The sequence below is a fragment of the Haliotis cracherodii genome, unplaced genomic scaffold (genome assembly GCF_022045235.1).
Source record: "Haliotis cracherodii isolate W230 unplaced genomic scaffold, xgHalCrac1.p SCAF_5, whole genome shotgun sequence".
Taxonomy (NCBI): domain Eukaryota; kingdom Metazoa; phylum Mollusca; class Gastropoda; order Lepetellida; family Haliotidae; genus Haliotis; species Haliotis cracherodii.
This window is the reverse complement of record NW_027266308.1, coordinates 22106258-22128681: the sequence shown is the minus strand read 5'-3', so window position 1 is coordinate 22128681 and position 22424 is coordinate 22106258. Positions and strand designations below refer to the sequence as shown.

Genomic DNA, 22424 nt, shown 5'->3' with positions numbered 1-22424 from the left:
GCGCACATTTGGCCAAGGATCAACACTCACATATATTTGGTGACACATTAATTTCATGATGTAAAGTACTCGTGGAAACATATAGGGGATTGCATGAGGAGTGATTAGAAACCGTTCATGATCTGGTTACACTCAACGACGACTGCAAGGAATTATTTCCGGTTGAAAGTATCAATCGAAACGTATTGGTGGAACGTGCATACAGAAGGCCTCCCTTCCATCCCCGTGTACTGGAGGAGAAAGTTGCTGCGTTGTGGCCGCAATAATCCGGAGAAGAACATTCACGACAATAGGTACATAGGTATCAATAGGTACAGCTTGGTACTTGGGATGAAAGTGTAATTTCCATTAGCCATGTGGTTCCTGAGTCTTGTCGACCATATTACTGTTAACGGGGACAGATAAATCTATTTTATATATAATTGCATTTGATTTATAAACACTTGACTAAGAGACTTCGGCCGCAAGGCTTCAGTCAAAACTGTGATGCCTTAAGAATGTCTCTGAGTACGAGTTCAGTGACAATAGACAAGAGCGGGTGCGCCCATGACTGTCTTACTTTGGGTTCGCTTCTACGTCTAAAACACGGGTTCCTACGTCACAACAATCATCATTTTCGTTAACCAAAGGTCCGCATCCTTTCCCCCTTGCAAAAGACTAGTCCATACTCGTTCTTACCCCGATTCCTTATTTGGTCCTCTGTTAGGCGAATTCCACGATTTCCAAGAATTTAGGCTCACCTCACTCAGACCATTTATATTTCATTTGCTCGTAGGACTGCCCTATTTCTGACAGTTCGGATGCTATTTCGAACCTTATAACTCCCATCATGATATGTGATATTCCCGTTGGCCCGAGTCCCACTTATGTCCACACCTTTGAACAATTAATCTCTACTCAGCAATGGTACCAATTTATTCCCTCTTATTTTCACGGATTAATGATTTAAACTTCCAACTAATTATCTAAATAAATACTGTAAGTTCATACATATGATAGATCCTACATCTGTTAAGTTTGTTTTTTCACAATTGTATACTTTATTTTCAGTGTCCAATATAACTGCATGATTAATGACAACAGGCAACATATTACAAGATCTGTAGATATTCTTGTTCATCGTTTATCCGTATATCTCTTTTCGGATATTCCTGTTGTTTTATAACCAGGATCTTCCATGGTAACGATTTATCATTAGAATGAGCAACTTCGTTTGACGTTTTCCTTTATTCAACATGCATGTATTTATACTGAGGATGGACATATCTTCTAATCTATGCTTCCGTCTCCCTCGCGGTCCTGGAGTCGTTTGGCGATGCTGAAGAAAATGGTGAAATGCATTGTTCATTAATCTACAATTGGCAAGAATGATCACGAATGAAATGTGATTGTTGCAGCATTGTCAATAGTTAAGAGTACTATCGTTAAAACTTTAATCGTGGGCAAAGTAATATCATTGACGACATACGAAAGCCTAATGGCGCCATTTTTTTAATCAGTTTCTAGTTATTTTGATTATATTCTCTCTCTTTTATATGTCTCCTCGAGGTTTTTTCTGGTTACTTCGTTTATTTCCTGGTAATGTCAAGCTTATCTCAAAAACTCGAAATTTCGTTTTTGTTTCTCTCGTCATTTCAACGAGAAAATGATCGAGTGTGTGAGTGTGGTTTTACGCCGATTTTGTTCAATATTCCAGCAATATCACGTCGGGGGACATCAGACATGGGTACCATATATTGTACCCATATGGGGAATCGAACCCGGGCCTTCGACGTGACGAACGCAGGCTTTAGCCACTTGGCTACCCCACTGCCCCTGAGAATAATCGGAATAATGGAAGCAATGAGGAAAATTCGAAATTTCAAGTTTTTGAAATAGACTTGAACTGACGAGTAAATAATAGAAAAAATCTGAAAATATGCGAAGTAATGAAAAAAACCTCGAAGTAACAAAACATTATTGAAATTACGAAAATATAATCGAAGTAACAAGAAAACCTCGAGATATCGAAAACATAAGCATATAATTGAAACATAAAGAAACTTCTATTTAAAAAATCAAGCTGACAAAGTGGCACCGTTAGGCCGTCTTACGGTATGCTCAGACAACTTCGATTACGTGGAATACAGCAAATGTCTCAACACTGCACACAAGAAGACGCATGACATGACACTATATAGAACAGGTCTGTCTCACACTTAATCGTCCACCTCCAGGAGCATGCTTATTATTCTTCAGAGATGTTTACTCACACAAGGTCTGCTGCTGCCAGAAGCGTGGCCTATGTTGACTAACTCAAGGTCTGTCAGTACCATAGTGTGGCCTGTGTTGACTAACTCAAGGTCTGTCACTACCAGGAGTGTGGCCTGTGTTGACTAACTCTAGGTCTGCCACTACCAGGAGTGTGGCCTGTGTTTACTCACTCAAGGTCTGTCACTACCAGGAGTGTGGCCTGTGTTGACTAACTCTAGGTCTGCCACTACCAGGAGTGTGGTATGTGTTTACCCCCTCAAGGTCTGTCACTACCAGGAGTATGGTATGTGTTTAAACACACTAGATCTGTCACTGCCAGGAGTGTGGCCTGTGTTGACTAACTCTAGGTCTGCCACTACCAGGAGTGTGGTATGTGTTTACTCACTCAAGGTCTGTCACTACCAGGAGTATGGTATGTGTTTACTCACTCAAGGTCTGTCACTGCCAGGAGTGTGGTATGTGTTTAAACACACTAGATCTGTCACTACCAGGAGTGTGGCCTGTGTTTACTCACACTAGGCCTGCCGCTACCGGAAGCGTGACCTGTGTTTACTCACACTAGATCTGCCACTACCAGGAGCGTGGCCTGTGTTTATTCACACTAGAGCTGCCACTACCAGGATCGTGGACAGTGTATACTCACACTAGGTCTGTCACTACCAGGAGCGTGGCCTGTGTATGCTCACACTAGAGCTGTCACTACCAGGAACGTGGCTTGTCTTTACTCACACTAGAGCTGCCACTACTACGAACGACACCCTAAGAGGTACAAACACGTGATGGCTACGCTCAATAGTGCTGTCACTACCAGGAGCCTGGACTGTGTCTGCTCACACTAGGCCTGACACTACCAGGACCGTGGCCTGTGTTTACTCACACCACCCTGTATCTGCCACTTCCAAGAGGTGACCTGTGTTTACTCACACCAGATCTGCCACTACCAAGAGGTGACCTGTGTTTACTCACACCAGATCTGCCACTACCAGGAGCGTGACCTGTGTTTTTACTCACACTAGATCTGCCACTACCAGGAGCGTGGCCTGTGTTTACTCACACTAGATCTGCCACTACCAGGAGCGTGGCCTGTATTTACTCACACTAGGTCTGCCACTACCAGGAGCGTGGCCTGTGTTTACTCACACTAGATCTGCCACGACCAGGAGTGTGGCCTGTGTTTACTCACACTAGATCTGCCACTACCAGGAGCGTGACCTGTGTTTACTCACACTAGATCTGCCACTACCAGGAGCGTGACCTGTATTTACTCACACCAGACCTGAAACTACCAGGAGCGTGGCCTGTATTTACACACACCAGATCTGCCACTACCAGGAGCGTGGCCTGTATTTACTCACACTAGATCTGCCACTACCAGGAGCGTGGCCTGTGTTTACTCACACAAGATCTGCCACTTCCAAGAGCTGACCTGTATTTACTCACACCAGACCTGCGACTACCAGGAGCGTGACCTGTGTTTACACACACCAGATCTGCCACTACCAGGAGCGTGACCTGTATTTACTCACACTAGATCTGCCACTACCAGGAGCGTGACCTGTATTTACTCACACTAGATCTGCCACTACCAGGAGCGTGGCCTGTGTTTACTCACACTAGGTCTGCCACTACCAGGAGCGTGGCCTGTGTTTACTCACACAAGATCTGCCACTTCCAAGAGCTGACCTGTATTTACTCACACCAGACCTGCGACTACCAGGAGCGTGGCCTGTATTTACTCACACCAGACCTGCGACTACCAGGAGCGTGGCCTGTATTTACACACACCAGATCTGCCACTACCAGGAGCGTGACCTGTGTTTACTCACACTAGATCTGCCACTACCAGGAGCGTGGCCTGTGTTAACTCACACAAGATCTGCCACTTCCAAGAGCTGACCTGTATTTACTCACACCAGACCTGAAACTACCAGGAGCGTGGCCTGTATTTACACACACTAGATCTGCCACTACCAGGAGCGTGACCTGTATTTACTCACACCAGACCTGCGACTACCAGGAGCGTGGCCTGTATTTACACACACCAGATCTGCCACTACCAGGAGCGTGACCTGTGTTTACTCACACCAGACCTGCGACTACCAGGAGCGTGGCCTGTATTTACACACACTAGATCTGCCACTACCAGGAGCGTGGCCTGTATTTACTCACACTAGATCTGCCACTACCAGGAGCGTGGCCTGTATTTACTCACACCAGATCTGCCACTACCAGGAGCGTGACCTGTATTTACTCACACCAGACCTGCGACTACCAGGAGCGTGGCCTGTATTTACACACACTAGATCTGCCACTACCAGGAGCGTGGCCTGTATTTACTCACACTAGATCTGCCACTACCAGGAGCGTGGCCTGTATTTACTCACACTAGATCTGCCACGACCAGGAGTGTGGCCTGTATTTACACACACCAGATCTGCCACAAGCAGAAACCTGGCTTATGTTTACTCACACTAGATCTGCCACTACCAGGAGCGTGGCCTGTATTTACTCACACTAGATCTGCCACTACCAGGAGCGTGGCCTGTATTTACACACACCAGATCTGCCACAAGCAGAAACCTGGCTTATGTTTACTCACACTAGAGATGCCACTACCACAAGCTAGGCTTGTGGTCAAACACACAAAGAGGAACAAACACGTGATGGCAACAATCAGTAGTGCTGTCACTACCAGAACAAACACAATGTATACTCACAACAGAGCCACGGCAACAAAGAGTAGGATGAGAGCGAGTGCAATGAATACAAAGCCCGGAAATATCGCTAGTGTTGCCGCGTAGATCAGACCTCCGGCCACTGTAAACACTGCAGTGGAGACCATCTCGCTGAGATCAAGCACACAAAACACGGCACCTGAAACAGATTGAAACTACAAACACTCTTTTGCAGGATCCTTGTTTCTTGAACCAACGGCATGTAGCCCAAGTTAGCCCTAAGTCATGTTTTGGTTGGGGTGGTTAGAATGTGTGACCTTGATGATCGTATGTCATTATGCCCCGACGGTGTAGATCGTTGCTCATGCAGTCAATCACTGGTTTGGTTGGTCAAAATTTGATTTTTAAGCAGACCAGGAGCAATCAGTATTTAGGTGGTTACATTGAAAGTTAGATAACAGCATTTAGAATGGCAGCTAAATAGTTGTTCGTAGCATCATGTCATCTTTCTCGTACATTCTTCATGCAAATTGAAATTAAGTTGTGAATTTGATCAAGGTCGACACTAGAAGTCCAAACATGCATGACATGTTCACTTTGTCATGTTAAATTTCAAATAAGCATAATTTGTGAAAGCCAGTGGGGAACAAATTTGTTTAAGTTGCGAGCAATTACAAAACCGGTCAGGTGACGCTCGTGACTGCATCCAGACTTTGTCCGTGCACAACAGTAAGCAGAACGAATGTGTCTTCATCAGCAGCATCTTGTTAATAACTTTGGGGGGTTTATTACTGTACGAGGAAATGGAAGGTTCAAGCACCCAGTGGCGGAGAATCGTCTCGGAAAACAGTTGGAGTCAACACAACAGCGAATCGAAGTTTTCAAAGTAGACACAATTTATGGACAAAGTCTTTAATTTAATACTGTAATACTTTCGGTATAGATCGGTATAATCAAATTTTCGTTCTGATTGTCTGAATTGGTCACGTGTTACTGCGTTCATTTCAATGAATGTAAAAAATTTAGCCACGCCCACCGAGGCGCACTACTTTTATTACTGCGTAATGTCGGGGAATCCCAATATTACAGTCGAGGAAATTCCCTTTCTGCTCACGTGTATCGTTATGCACAGGACATTTAGCGACTTTGATGCATATTCGTTGTACAAACTACCGAGAATGAATGAAACAGCAAACGTGCAGGCTCGCTCGCCTGTCTTTCCCGCTCGCCTCGGTTCAACTTTCATGTCTTCGGGTTTCATTTCTAACTAGCATTTTTCCAACTGTGTTTTCCCGTTTACAGGGAAGTCATGTTTGAATCTGGCGGTAACTGACCATGTCATTTGAAAGAGACACCTTCTCCTGGGCATATTACAGTCTGACTGTTTCACTTCTTCTCGCCTTTTGCCTTAATTAACAGGTCATATGAACATTGTTTTGACCCTACTCTCCGTTGATTGGCTACTGACTGTGTAGGCGTGTAAAGTTATGTGCATAAATTAAACGATCACCTGATTCATTTCACGTCACAGTATGTATTCATACATCTGGAATATTTATCAATCTCGTCATTTTTGTCTGCTTTGATATATTTAACTGTTTTTTGTTAAACTATTGTAGATAAAATATGTTTTACGTTGTCGAATTTAATTTTAAGGATTGACTGTCTATTTTCTTTCGGTTCATTGGGGTATGAATCGAAAAACCGATGTGCAAACTGTACAATTCTTACAAAAGTTCGATTCATACCCCAATGAACCAAAAAAAATATTAGTCACTCAATCCTCAATTACACAGGTTCCACAGTGGCCAGCTTAAGATCCCAATATGGAACAAATGGAACTTAAATAAAGGCAGATTAGCCGGCCCATACCAAAACCCACTTTTACCAATCCAGAGGATCTGTCAAAAGAACGTTTTAAGAAGTTGACGCGCCGAAACACACCATCATGACGTACACGTGCAACAGCACTTGTTTGACGATCAAAAAAACCATTGGGTTTTCATTAATATATTTTGCATGCCATCACAGTCTTTCCGCAAGTAAACACGTAGACCAATCAGATCTCATCATTCTGACATGGAGGTGTGACACACGCCATTGTTAAACCGTTAATTCCCAAAAGTATCTGAATTATTTTCGAAAAAGACGATAATGCCTTTTTAGAACTCGTGTCCATACAATCATGTACTCACTGAAGAAAATGTATCCTCGTACACGTCATTCATGACATATATCATGTCTCCCCTTCCCATGTGCTACTTACATGTGGGTTGGTGATTACGTGAGTCAGAGAGATTTATCCACCGAATTATGCTATATCCCAGCGAGTGGTATAAGACCTATGCAATATCCCAGCTACAAAGGCTGCTCCGGCGAGTGATATAAGACCTATGCTATATCTCAGCTACAAAGGCTGCTCCGGCGAGTGGTATAAGACCTATGCTATATCTCAGCTACAAAGGCTGCTCCGGCGAGTGGTATAAGACCTATGCTATATCCCAGCTACATAGGCTGCTCCGGCGAGTGGTATAAGACCTATGCTATATCCCAGCTACAAAGGCTGCTCCGGCGAGTGGTATAAGACCTATGCTATATCTCAGCTATATAGGTCGCTCCGGCGAGTGGTATAAGACCTATGCTATATCCCAGCTACATAGGCTGCTCCGGCGAGCGGTATAAGACCTATGCTATATCCCAGCTACATAGGCTGCTCCGGCGAGTGGTATAAGACCTATGCTATATCCCAGCTACAAAGGCTGCTCCGGCGAGTGGTATAAGACCTATGCTATATCCCAGCTACATAGGCTGCTCCGGCGAGTGGTATAAGACATAAAGAGGGACGCATATAACCCCATCTACCCCGAGGGATCCTGCTACAACTTATAATGTACCTTACGGGATAGGTCAGTCGCTTTCGACAAAGCAGCATAGCATTTTACGGTTTCCAAGTTGAAGATCGTAAGCTCATATAGCTCTACAGGGCAAAGTCAACGTTATTGTTATTAAGGTCTCGACAGGTAAAGGGTTGGACAAATGAGATATCAGAGATATTGGTTCGCTTTTATAGATATATGAAGTACCTAATATTGAGATTGCAATAATATTAAATACAATGTCAGTACACGGCGGCTTCATTTCCGATTCTTTAATGAAAATGCAATATAGCTTTAATGTTTGAGAGTAACAACACAAAGTTTGTAACAGCTGTACATCCATGATTTGACAAAAAGCTCGTTAAATAGAGTGGGTGTAAAAAATCTTCTTTTTTTTCATTCCGCATAATATTACATAACCAAGGTAATAGTGTTACCGCGCGTGATCGTGCTGTTGAAAGTGATTGTTTGGTCTCCCATAGTGTCTGCTCAGGGAGAGGGGTTTCTGGGGAATACTTTGAAAAATTTGTTCTTGAAACAGCTGGCTTACCTTGCTGGTCAGGACTTGCGAGACTAGACATAAACCCTCTCATTAAAGGGCCTGTTGCTTGGGCATATACGCCCGCCACACCCGCTGAAACAGAAGATTGTAGTTAGCACATGGAAGTAGATTAGTGCCATGGTGTGATACTATTATCAGCTACTTCACGTCAAGGAATACATCACTTCATGAATATGAAGAGACCGTGGGTTGGAGTAGAAGGATGTGGTGAGCCCGAGAGTTGAGGTGAGTTTCTTTTTAGGATTTAACGTCGTGTTCAAGATTATTGCACTTTCAAAGCAGTTGTGCGTGTGCAATGGTCGTGCGTGCGAGCTTGTGATTGTACAAGTCCGGCCGTATCCCGGTTTGTAGTGCTTGATACAATTTGTCATGAATACCACGCTCAGACAAAGTATACTGATTCAAAGTCGACTAGTCCTTGTTGTATGCTGAGCACAATGCAAGGTTACAACAAGTATCATTTTGAAACGTCGTTTGGTATGCCACAGACGGTGGATCGAACCACGGACCTTCCGCTCCCCTGACTAGAGGTGGGGAAAATTGGGTTTAACGTCGCGTCCAAGATCATTGCACTTATATAGCGACGTGCACACGTGTGTGTGTGTGTGTGTGTGTGTGTGTGTGTGTGTGTGTGTGTGTGTGTGTGTGTGTGTGTGTGTGTGTGTGTGTGTGTGTGTGTGTGTGTGTGTGTGTGTGCGTGTGTGTATGCGTGCGTGTGCATGCGCATGCGTGTGCGTGTATGTGTGTGTGTGCGTGGCTGCTTTTACCATTCCGGACTGATGCCGATTTATAGTGATAGCTAGCCAACTGAGAACAGTTGCCGCAGTTCAACATGAATACCCCACTCAGACACAGTATACTGTCTCCGAGCCACCAGTCGTTGTTTTATCCCCTTATTGCCGAGACAGGGTAACGACAAGTACCATCTTTTAACATCTTTTGGTTTGACGCTCTCCGGGTGGACGCTCTACCACTAGACCACGGAGGCGGTCCTATCGACAAGAACACGGAGCTCGTATACGACGAGACAGGGTACCATGTTGCTGTATGGGATGAATGTAATACAAGTACGTAGATGCATGTACTCTCACCTATATATATCATGGGGTCGTTGGTGCTGGTCGCGATGAGGACAAGTGACACGATGTTTGACAGGACGCCAACGAGAGTCAGGCTGATGGCGGACATGACTCGTCTGAGACACCCTGTCGTCAGTAAGATGACGAACCAAGACAGCAACACCCTAAGGGCAGAGTACAGAGTGATATGGGTCGTCGACCAGAAGAAGGGGCTGGTGAGCAGGAACAGGTTCAGGATCATCTGTTTCGTAAAGCCCACAGAAAAAGATGTGATGAATGTCATGAGGCACAAACCGACTAACGTGCGAGTTTTTGACGGGGCGAAGTAAAAGTTAAATCCTTGTTTAATAATCGATAAATTTTCTTTCAGTACATGTTTTGATTTCGCCGCCTGGTGAGTTTCTGGAATGAAAATTATGACTACAAAAAGCGATGCAATGCAGAGAGCAATACTAAGGTACAGAGGTTGTAGGTAGCCGGCTCTGTCAATCCAGATTCCACTAATAGACGCTCCAAGAGCAGAGGCCAGGAACAGGATGAAGGAGAGCAGAATCATACGCCATGATCTCCTATCCCCTGGTTCAGTGATGTCCGCTACAGTGCTAAACAAGGCTGTCATCATTGTTGCAAAGTAACCTCCCAATCCATGTAACACCGCTCCTATACACAAGAAGTAGACGCTTAAACTGTACCGAACAACAATTATCATATTGATACAATAAATCATTGCCCCTGTTAGTGAGAGATACATTAGCATCTTCCGCCCAAACACGTCCGAGAGTCCCCCCACCAGGAGAGTAGTTAAACTAGCAGGTAGGATCAGGCATAGAGTTATGAGAATCAAATCAGTAGTAGCTTTGGCTTGTATGGTGTTCTCTCGATCTGTGCTGTTATTCATGAGGCTCTCGCTGAGATGGTTCACATCATACTCCAGCTTTGCCCTCTCGCGGAGGTAGAACTGTTGGTGGTATATCAGATAGTAGGTGTTGGTGAAGTACAGGAGTCCTACGACCTCCACGGCCACGTAGCGAGGTCGTCCAGGAGTTGGGGCGGTGCGATCTATGCTACCATAATCTGAAGCGTAAAACGCAAGTCTACATTTTGTGAAACATCACTTTTGCTTGTTAATTGTTTCAGGCTGGAGAACTATTCCATCTATATAACGTGGTCGTGCAAATGATGGAGCAGGTACACAGGCACTCGGTATGACGACACACACTCAACCAGATTACAGAGCCTAATATACTGAATCAGAATCGCTACAGGGTGTAAGAGCGGCACGGCAGGGTGGAGCTGTTTGGCTTGTTTTCTAATGTGAGTGCGCTGATCGTTTGCAACTTTATATAAGTTTTTGGCAGACAAGTATAAGGTTGTTTTGGTTTTTTTATTTTCCAACGCTCATATTTTCTTATATGTGGGGACCTATTCTGAATCGAAATTCCTACAGCTACATCTACATCTTTCGCAAGTGATCGATTATTTGAATTTTTGACAGACAAGTATGATTATTTCTTTATTTTTAACGTCGCCCTGAGGAATACATCATTTATATGGCGGCGACATTTAAATATTCAGACAAACCAGTGATCGACATCATGAGCAACGATCCTCGCCGTCGATGACACGCAATAAAACAAGTCACTGAGTTTGACCAACCCATACATAAAGTCGCCTCGAACGAAAACCATAGGTTGCTTAAAGTAAGTTATTCCCAGTGGTTCAGTAGCACAACAATATGAGAAACCTATTTGACCACACAAAGTTTAACTGCAAATGTCATAAAAGACCACAGACAGTTTAACCGCAAATGCCAAGTAGGTCCGCAGCCGTCTAGGCTTATCGCAGGACGTCAATAAATGGATCGGGTAATCATGCTCGATTACTTGGTTGATTATATGTAATCGTATCCCAACTGTGTGGATCGATGCTCACAATATCGAACACTGGATTGTCTGGTCCAGATCCAATTATTTACAAACTACAGCCGTATAGCTGGAATAGTGCCACGACACAGTGTAAGGTCAATGTCATATGAGACTACACACAGATTAGCCAATAAATGTCATGTGAGACCACTTTTTTGGTTTTTTGAAAAAATAACTATGCTTCTCACTGTTGAGAAAAAGAAAAAAACATTTAAACTCATAGTTTTAGTTAAAACAATATCGGGTTTTGCAGATGTAGATGAAAAAATATCTGGTCTCTCAGATAACATCATTCAAACTCTTTTTATAAATCTCTGATAAGGATTTTACAAAGGCTGTAAACTCACCAGAACTACGTATTTTTGTTGTGATAATATTGGGTAGGAAGGTTTTCTTACCCCCGTCTTTTTTTCCAACGTCATCACCGAACGTTGTGAAACTTGTCTCGTGTACAGTGGAGTCGTTATGTGCTGACATGACTTAAATATCACGTAGTACTTCTAGTTTTGAAGAGGTCTTGTGTTTGAGGACTACAAGAGAAGTACAAATGTTCGTTAAGTTGTGCCATATTGGAAGGGGGTATAGTTCAGTCGGCTACGTGTTAGACCGTTAGTTCAATATAGATTTTGTCGAGCACATGTTGCAAACATGTTTCCTGAATTTTAAAGTTCCGGTTCAGTCCTTTGTCAGTTTGGGCAAAACACGAAACCTTGCCTCGTAAATAGAGTTACAATGACTTTTGTCAAGACCCTCACAAAAAAGAAGAGAATAAGGACATAAAACCTAGAATAGAAAAGAAGTAATCTCTAGGCCTTACCTAAAATATGAGATCTGATGAACTGAATCTCTCATGACCGTTTGCAAGAGGTGTAATAACGAATTGTATATCTCAAGACCTAACCTGCAACAGATGTGGCAAATATCATCTCTCAAGACCTTACCTGCAATATATGTGACAAATAGGACCTCTCAAGACCTTACCTGCAATAGATGTGACAAAGAGCATCTCTCAAGACCTTACCTGCAATAGATGTGGCAAATAGCATCTCTCAAGACCTTACCTGCAATAGGTGTGACAGATAGCATCTCTCAAGACCTTACCTGCAATAGGTGTGACAAATAGCATCTCTCAAGACTTTACCTGCAATAGATGTGGCATATAGCATCTCTCAAGACCTTACCTGCAATAGGTGTGACAAATAGCATCTCTCAAGACCTTACCTGCAATATATGTGACAAATAGGACCTCTCAAGACCTTACCTGCAATAGATGTGGCAAATAGCATCTCTCAAGACCTTACCTGCAATAGGTGTGACAGATAGCATCTCTCAAGACCTTACCTGCAATAGGTGTGACAAATAGCATCTCTCTAGACCTTACCTGCAACATATGTGGCAAGTAGCATCTCTCAAGACCTTACCTGCAATAGGTGTGACAAATAGCATCTCTCAAGACATTACCTGCAATAGGTGTGACAGATAGCATCTCCCAAGACCTTACCTGCAATAGGTGTGACAAATAGCATCTCTCAAGACTTTACCTGCAATAGATGTGGCATATATCATCTCCCAAGACCTTACCTGCAATAGGTGTGACAAATAGCATCTCTCAAGACCTTACCTGCAATAAATGTGACAAATAGCATCTCTCTAGACCTTACCTGCAACATATGTGGCAAGTAGCATCTCTCAAGACCTTACCTGCAATAGGTGTGACAAATAGCATCTCTCAAGACATTACCTGCAATAGGTGTGACAGATAGCATCTCCCAAGACCTTACCTGCAATAGGTGTGGCAAATAGCATCTCTCAAGACCTTACCTGCAATAGATGTGGCACCTTGCGTCTCTCAAGACCTTACCTGCAATAGATGTGACAAAGAGCATCTCTCAAGACCTTACCTGCAATAAATGTGACAAATAGCATCTCTCTAGACCTTACCTGCAACATATGTGGCAAGTAGCATCTCTCAAGACCTTACCTGCAATAGGTGTGACAAATAGCATCTCTCAAGACCTTACCTGCAATAGGTGTGACAAATAGCATCTCTCAAGACCTTACCTGCAATAGGTGTGGCAAATAGCATCTCTCAAGACCTTACCTGCAATAGATGTGGCACATTGCGTCTCTCAAGACCTTACCTGCAATAGGTGTGACAAATAGCATCTCTCAAGACCTTTCCTGCAATAGATGTGGCAAATAGCATCTCTCAAGACCTTACCTGCAATAGATGTGACAAATAGCATCTCTCAAGACCTTACCTGCAAAAAATGTGGCAAATAGCATCTCTCAAGACCTTACCTGCAATAAATGTGGCAAATAGCATCTCTCAAGACCTTACCTGCAATATATGTGGCAAATAGCATCTCTCTAGACCTTACCTGCAATAGATGTGGCACATTGCGTCTCTCAAGACCTTACCTGCAACAGATGTGACGAATTTTATCTCTCGAGACCTTACCCACAACAGAAGTATTGAAATGCTAACACGTACCTGTCACATGCGTGTGGACATCACATTCAGCTCACCAGTTAAGAGTTCGGTCCAACTGTTTTGTGAACAGTGTAGGTGTTGTGGCTGCCATGTGTTTGCTATTCAGAATATGATTTCAATTGTGACAGATTATTAATATAATTGTTCCTTTATTACTAGAATATCGATCAGGCGTTGCTAATATCCCATTTATACAAACTTCGGTCTCAGTTCATTGAACTGAAAAGTGTAAACAAGACTGACAAATAACGCTGAATTCTCCGTTTGATAAAAATAACTACAAGTATTTAAACATGGAAACCGTCAACCATCGTTATCAGCTAAACCAAACGCACGCACAGGGCTGCCCCACAGCTGTAGGAGATGCTGAAGCATGGCAAGCTTATCTGTCTTCGCGGTCTGTCGTTTGTTACTTATGCTTTGGCCATGTCACATTTTCAACTCAACTCACTCACTCATCAAGTGACCCCTTATATTTGTCCATGGGTACTGTAATTTATCAAGCAATGCGTCCCCAAATGAATGCGAGGGTTGACCCTGGCCTAAAATGCTTCATGGAATTAATGTATGGCTTGGAACTATAAAACTAGACAGTAGACCGTAGACTTAGAATTCCATGAAATAATATTATACGTCTTAACAAACCTAACTTCAACTCCATGGAATCAAATTCCAAATAACGTATATTCACGTGAGATACGTTTTGTTACGGACGCAGTTGATAAATGTTCCAAATATACATATATACATATATAATTATTATATTAATATTAATATATATTAATGTTGCCTTACAACCATTTAGCGCATCTATTTGTCTTGATTTGCCACTTACTCGGGCAGATATTATTGATATAGCATTTATGTATAGTCAGTCAGTCGGTGATATTATAATATTATTTGCATGCTTAATTATATAACTCTTATATAACTCTGTATATACGAACTACAAAAACTAAGGTAACTGATGGAGGTATAATGACCATACATGTCATGATGCAGAAAGATGCTACCTTTACTAAAACATTATGAGGTGCCACATTTGAAAGTCCATATTACTATATTATATTAAAGGAATCAATATTAATTGATAATGGATATAATTTACTATAGCCCGTGAGGATACTGGAAGGGTAAGGGAGCAATACAAAAACTAGCTACAGCAGATAAGATATCTAAACCAGAAGCAATATGGCAAATATACTTGCCAGGCCCACGATATATACCAAGAGAAAAGTTAATATATCCACAACAAATGAAGTTCACCAGGCTGATCTCCTGTTTCTTCCACATAAGGCACGATGTAAAGAAAATGAATATGCCTTAACAGTAGTAGATTATCTAGTCGATACAAAGATACTGAGCCATTGACCTCAAAAGATTCAACTGAAGCAGTTGATGCACTAGATTGCATATATAGTTATGTCGAGTAGATTCTGGACTCGAGTTTATAGGATCAGTAACTAAACTATCAACAAAGCACGATGTTGCAATCTGGCGTGGTGAACAAGAGGTCCATTGTAGCCAAGCTATTGTTGGAAGATTTAACCGAATTTTGGATCAATATGCCCAGGAGATGATGATGATGATGATGATGATGATGATGATGACTGATAAAAGATCAACAGAATGGTTGACACGAATATCAGCTGCTGTATCAGCGCTAAAGAATGAAGTATCAATATTAATTAGAAAGAGCCCAACCGGTGCTATTAAAATGAAATATGTGACTTCTGAATCTTCAGCGCCGCGGATAGGTAAAGAACAAACAGTTCCAGTGTAAGATATTTATACCAGCCTGGTGAACTCAGTGGAGGCCAACGCTGTGCAATTGATCCAGTTTGGTCTCTTAAGATATATAACATTAGTCGATGTGGTGAGCCTTACTTGCATTATGATGCAGATGGACCGCGCAGAGGATTTGTAGGAGGAGAGTTGCCAATACTTTCCAGTGATACAGTATTACATCCAAAGTAACCACATGCATGGGTAGTTCACCACTTATCAACCCATCTCTGTGTACCTAAGGGGGAATAAAGATGTCTTATTCATTGTTAATCCATATACCCTGTGCTTGTCACTTAATGTCACATCTCATGTTTGAATGTTCTACTGTTGAATAATGCCTCGTCATGGTCACGTTAACGATGATTTGTTACTACATACTTCTTAACACCTTTAGCTATTCTTAGTTCATCATTATCAGAAGTCTTTACGCAATAGATCTTTGATCTCAATCCAACATACTCAGCAATAGGAGTTCCAGCACACTCATCCTTTATCTTACCAAATACCTTTGTATTTACTGTGCTGGGGTGGATTATCTTTTGGGTAATCTTTGGATCATACTTTCTATTTGTCTGCCATATCTTTATACAAATCATCAGTTTGTATTTCCATCACAAATGAATTTGTATCGGTATATACTACTCAAAAGAAGTTAAGGACCACCTGATTCTATCATATTACTATAGTTAATACATCATGGCATGCCAGATTAACTGTAGTAATATGAAAGCATCAAGTGGTCCTTAACTTCTTTTGAGTAGTATATAAGACCTCGCATCTATGAACATGTTGCTTCTTAAGTTCATTGTAATAAAAGTCGTACAGTTAGTGTTCTGACAAGTCAAGAAAACTCATAATAACATATACTGGTCTTTTGAATTTTATATTACTCTTTTTCATATGTAATGCTACTAAGTCGTTATCAAATATGTTTTGTTAAAAGCTGGACTAGCTGTTTGTTTCGAAAAAATCAACATCAATATTTGCTGTGATTCTCCATAGTTTTACCAAATTATTCTTGAGCTTATATAGGTTCTTTTCACTAGTAGCCATCGTTCCGTATGTATGGTGTCATAAAAGGGCTTTGATCAAACTATGTAGTTTCTTTAGTTTTATACCAAATGATAGGTATAACTGGAGATTTCTATAGTGGACTATATACTTTGTCTAATCCATCAAATTGTTACGAGTTTTTTCTACTTTAGCTTTGTCTTTTCCCATCAAGTTATGTTCATAGTCAGACACCATTAAACTTTCAGGGGCTAGCGGATAACAATTGGTGTTTTGAAAATGTGTGGGGTATTCAAAGTCAACTTCCAGTATGTATCAGAATCTTTGGGAATATTATTCACATCTATATTATCTACCCACTCAAAACCACCTGTGGGTGTCAGGTCTCAGACGTTAACCACTTCGGTGGAACCCATGAGCACGGGTATGGTGCTGACGAACCTAGAAACATACAACTTGTGGCCATCAGGACAACTTGTGGCAATCTTATAAGATCTCCAATCATCTTTGGATTTCGTGTGCGATAAATTTTCCCTGGTTACTCTCTCTCTCTTCATTAAATAGTTAAATAGCACTGAGGACCATATCTCAACAGCACCAGCTGATGGCAAGGTACCTGAGGAAGAGATTCGTTTAGTGTTGTCAGAATTCAAACAACACAATGCAACATGGTATTCGATCAAATACTTTTAAGACAAGTGGCATTTGTGAAGATGCAAAAAACAAGTTCACAGTACAGGGGAGACAAGCACGCCAAGCATTCCGCGCCAAAACCAGGGAGCCGGATAGAGTCAGGATAAATATTCTTGATAAATATTGATGCTATATATTGGTGCCCCATAATTTTGTCTTGCCGCATCATGAGATGGCGTCGTGCCCCATAATTCTATGTAAATGTTAGTCCTGCAACATCATGACATACATTTATGCGGATTGACGTACCTCCACTGTCTATACTACTCGCCTAAAGAGCTACGCCAAGCCGGACAACGTTGGCGGGTGCTGGGTTATCTCTGACATACACACTCTCCACCAGAGAACATCCCACAGATGCTCTGTTTGTGACATGTCGGAGCCTAGCGGGCCATTCCAATGTCCATATGCATTCTCGTCGTAGATAATCGGGACGATCTGGCATTGTCATCTTGCTGTATAAAATTTCTGCCGATAATTCTAGAAAATGGATCAACGACAGGATTCAACATATATATTTACTAGCCAGTCAAATGTCCATTCACAATATCCTAATCAGTTCGCCTGTCATGTGTGATACCGCCCCACACCATGACACCGTCGCCCCCATTCCGATCACGGCCAAGAACTGTAGCCCTGGCACACCGCTTGCCTCCGTCGACAACGTCGTTTTCCGCCATACGTGCCATATATGAATTGGAGAAAAAACCTTTATACGTCTGTAAACATTGTGTTGTGCCATCGGCTCACATTCCGTCCCTGGTGTTGCCTCGCCCACTTCCTATTACATTGTGCAAATTATGTAATGTAATCTTGTTTCTTTGTTGTCAAGAGCCCCACTCAGCAATAGTCAAGGTATATGACGGCGGTCTGTAAATAATCGAGGCTGGACCAGACAATCCAGTGATTGACATCATGAACATCGATCTATTGGGATATGATGACAAGCATCAATCAAGTCAGCAGCTTGTCCACCCGATCCCGTTAGTCACCTCTTACGACAACCATATTCGCCTTTTACAGCTAGCATGGGGTGCTAAAGATTCTACTCCGGATCTTCATAAGTAAACTAATGTGATGAGAGGATCTTGTCACGGTGTCGTTTGTTAGATCTGCCATGCCATGGTCTCAATGCAGTCTCACCCGTTTCTCCCAGTCATTAAATTACACATTTGGATTTACCAAACTTTCGGGCAACTTTGGACATTGACTTCCCAATTTACAAATTATATCTGTATTTTCATTGGATGAGAAAGGGTCACATGACCTTCCTTAAAACACGGTATTGCCCAGAGACCCACCCTCTGTGCAGTGATCAAAAGTGATATTGCTCTGTATGATTGAACCAGTTCAAAGGATAGAAATATTTTCAGCCAATCAGAGAGAGCGTAACGCAAGTCTAGCTGTGCATCATCCCCTATGACTTCCCGTGACATCTGATTTAATTATTGTTGAATTTGAAATATTTCTCTGTTTTAAATTATGTCATAAAGCAATATCAATAATGGACACAATTCGAGCAATATCATGTTTTATGGATCCAGGTAACTGATATTGACCTCGGCCGCTGGCTGCCCTCGGTCATAATCAATTTCACTCCATAAAACATGATATTGCCCCCGTGAATGGTCAATAATTGATAAACACGCATACTTATATTACTCTGTATGGCACTTTGAATAGCGACAATGACATGGCCATTATTCAGAAGTATACATACGCAAAATATTGTTTTTCCAGCGGGTACTCACTCAGTGAGTGATTGAGTTGGGTTTAACGCCGCTCTTAACAGTATTCCAGTTATATCACGGCGTGTCAGCTTAATGTGGGAGGAAAGCCCGAAGTGATGCATGTCTCAGACGTTTACCACTTCGGTGACACCCACGAGCACGGGTATGGTGCTGACAAACCTAGAAACATAATCGGGGCGAACCGGGATTCGAACCCGCAATCATAGGTTTCTGGCGTGCCCAAGGGACGCAACTCTGCACAAATCGTGGGGCCTTAGACGACTGGGCAACCCGTGCTCCGGTACTCTCAGGAATCCTTCCACTGACGTTATCCCTTTGGATCAACCAGTGGAACTATCAACTGATGTTATTTATTGTATTTTTATTGTTTTATGCATTTCTAGAAGAATAATAGTTCCAAACTGTATGTAAATTTATTGCAGGGACTGTATAACAAATGTGTCTTTTACGCCTTGTTTTCACCGGTGTTACTTCTCTTTAGGGGAAAACAATTGATTGAGATCGTAAAGTCAGATGTGTTTGTTTAGTCACTTATCGGAATCTTTGTCCAAAATGGGAACAGAGAAACACTGTTTTACATCTTTATTGTTGCAAATCACCCATTGTGCCTGTCCTCAATGTGGACTGTAGTTTACCAGGGACCAATTGAATCCCTTGTTTCTTATGTTGATATATCTGAAACAGAATATGCTGTTTGTTATGACAGTGTAAAGTTTGAAAGTTAGACTTCGTTAAGCCTGTTTCCGGGGGTATCTGTACATTCGGAACACAGGTAAGAGAAAGTACATTACCTAGGGCAGTGTTAGGATTATATTTTAAACTCATTTAGGAAACCGACTGCTTCCACGGCGGACTCTCAACGGCGCGATACATGCTGGGGGTCTATTTTCTACCCTGGAATCCCAAGAAGAGACACACATTGGGTACTAGGGACCTTTTTTAACAAAGGTTCGGGAGGGGAGACAAACCTGGAATCACTTTCTAAAAATCACTTTTACAACGAGTCCCACGGTAAGAGAAACTATATATTGGATCCCGGGATTCGGATAATTGGGAATCTACCCTGTGTTGGAATATCTACTGACATGACATAGGTACCCGCGGCCTCTTCAAGAACCTTTTAACGGGATTTTTTTTATTTTTCAGTCACAAACCACGTATTTGGGAATAAACTGGAACTATCTCCAAGGCAATATGAATATAAACAAAATACTGATACACATTGACAGCAAAAGCACAGAGAGAGCAAGCTAATAATGACAATGTGATTTGTTTGACAGAACAGTCCACACATTTGAGTTAAATTAATATGATGTCTCATTTAATTGTGTCTTATTCTTTGGCTTATTGTCAGTGAACAAATACACTTGGTTGGCCTTCTGTATGACATATACCTACCCAAGTATGCCGACGGTAACTGCAGCTACGGCAGTCATGACGAAGTATGCGACGCCAGGGCGGACATCCAGGGTGCCTCGGTAGGTGAGGTTGATGGCCAGAGTAACGAACAGGTAGCAGATTAACTGGCACACGTTCAGAGTAGAGAATAGGGCTCCTTAGCAAAGCATTCATGAAATTAGTTCTGTCTCCGAAACATGTACCTAATTATCTTCAAATCTCTTATCTTTGGGAAAAAAGAAACATTAAGAACTATTGTTTTAATATTACAACAAAAGAGTTCCAATGCGTAACCTATTCAGCACAAATATGGCCGAATATTAATAAAAGCGACAAAGCCCTTCCGTAATCATAAGAAATGTCCATATTACGATTCAGACAATATCATTTGCTGATATGATAATGAGTGAGTGAATTGGGTTTAACGCCGCTCTTAACAGTATCCCAGTTATATCGCGACGTGTCAGCTTAATGTGGGAGGAAAACCCGAAATGATGCATGTCTCAGACGTTTACCACTTCGGTGAAACCCGTGAGCACGGTCATGGTGCTGACAAACCTAGAAACATAATCGGGGCGAACCGCGATTCGAACACAATCATAGGTTTCTGGCGTGCCCAAGGGACGCAATTGCACAGCGAATCGCGCCGCCTCAGACAACTGGGCCACCCGCGCCCCCCTGATATGATAATGAATTACATAGGGATGATACCGGTCCAAAAAGGGAATTGCATCGGATATATCATTGGTGACCGTCAGTCAAATTTGGAAATGTCCTCCACATATCGACGATGAAACCCTTGGAAAGCTTTTGCTGAGGCACTGAATACTTTAAGTCTGAACTAACAATGTCTGAGCAAGAGTCGCATGACACTCGCATGAAATCTTCGAAGTAAACTGCGAAATGTAGACACCAAAAGCTGGGACTGCTTGGAATGATTCAAAGCTTTCAAACTGTGCGTTCTAATTCTGGGTACATTTATACTTTAAACCAACCTTGTTCTTGGAGAGGCACACACTTCGACATGAAGGTTCTCACCATTGAGATGCCCTGGTCACCGTACAACCCGACACAGGCCGCTGGATGTAAACAGACATGTGTATATTAATTATGAACATTATCGTCTTCATCATTGTAGAAGTGATTGGATTACGTTGTTAAGGCATTAAATAGTTGAAGGGTGGATTAGGAATCCGTCATGCCGTTTCAGGAATGTTCCAGCAACACACGGGGAATGTAACAATGGGATTAATGAATTGTGCTGATTCTGGGAATCGAACCCCATTTCAACTTACCAGTATACATCACTGAATCTGTGTCCGCAATGCCTATGAGAAGGACGTCCAGAGACAGCGAGAGACATCCGCATATGGCTAGTGTGAGGTCGGAGCAGTATCTAAGCAGACACTTAGTTGACGCGAGTATGATGGCCCAGCTTACCACTGTCTTCACCCCGTAGTAGAGGGCGACATGTGTAGAAGTCCAATTGAATGGTGGAGCGAGGAGGAACAGACTGGACAGAGTCATTTCCACCTTCATGATGGACAGAAGCAGGACGCCGGCCAATAGAGAGAGGAGCAGGGAAACGCGTCGCAGACTCGGGATACTCCGCCCATACACGTCAATGCCTCTTTGTATATTCTCGATAATGTCTGATAAACAGAGGGACCTCAATGACCCACCAGGCACTGTTTCAGGCAAGAAACACCACACAAACAAAACGTTGGTGAAACTGGCCACAGCGTACAGTATAGCCGGGAATACAAATCCAAACGAATCAATGAGGACACCCGTTATGGAGATACCCAAACTGATGCCAACAGCGATGGCTGCACATGACGTTGTGATGCGGAATGATCGCTGTGGCCCAATGGGTGTAACGTCAGCTACCATTGCTAGTCCGCATGTTAACATCAGAG

At 42.5% G+C, this 22424-nt stretch overlaps 1 protein-coding gene across 1 annotated transcript; it reads right to left on the bottom strand.

The window, feature by feature from the left end:
* Positions 1-1269: 1269 nt before the first annotated feature.
* On the bottom strand, positions 1270-11847 carry LOC139444257 (proton-coupled folate transporter-like). Its single transcript, XM_071225180.1, has 5 exons — positions 11769-11847; positions 9458-10519; positions 8355-8438; positions 4971-5127; positions 1270-1318 (listed from the first exon to the last, which is right to left on the bottom strand). Exons 1-5 carry the CDS (start codon positions 11845-11847, stop codon positions 1270-1272), a joined length of 1431 nt encoding a protein of 476 aa, XP_071081281.1.
* Positions 11848-22424: the final 10577 nt, after the last annotated feature.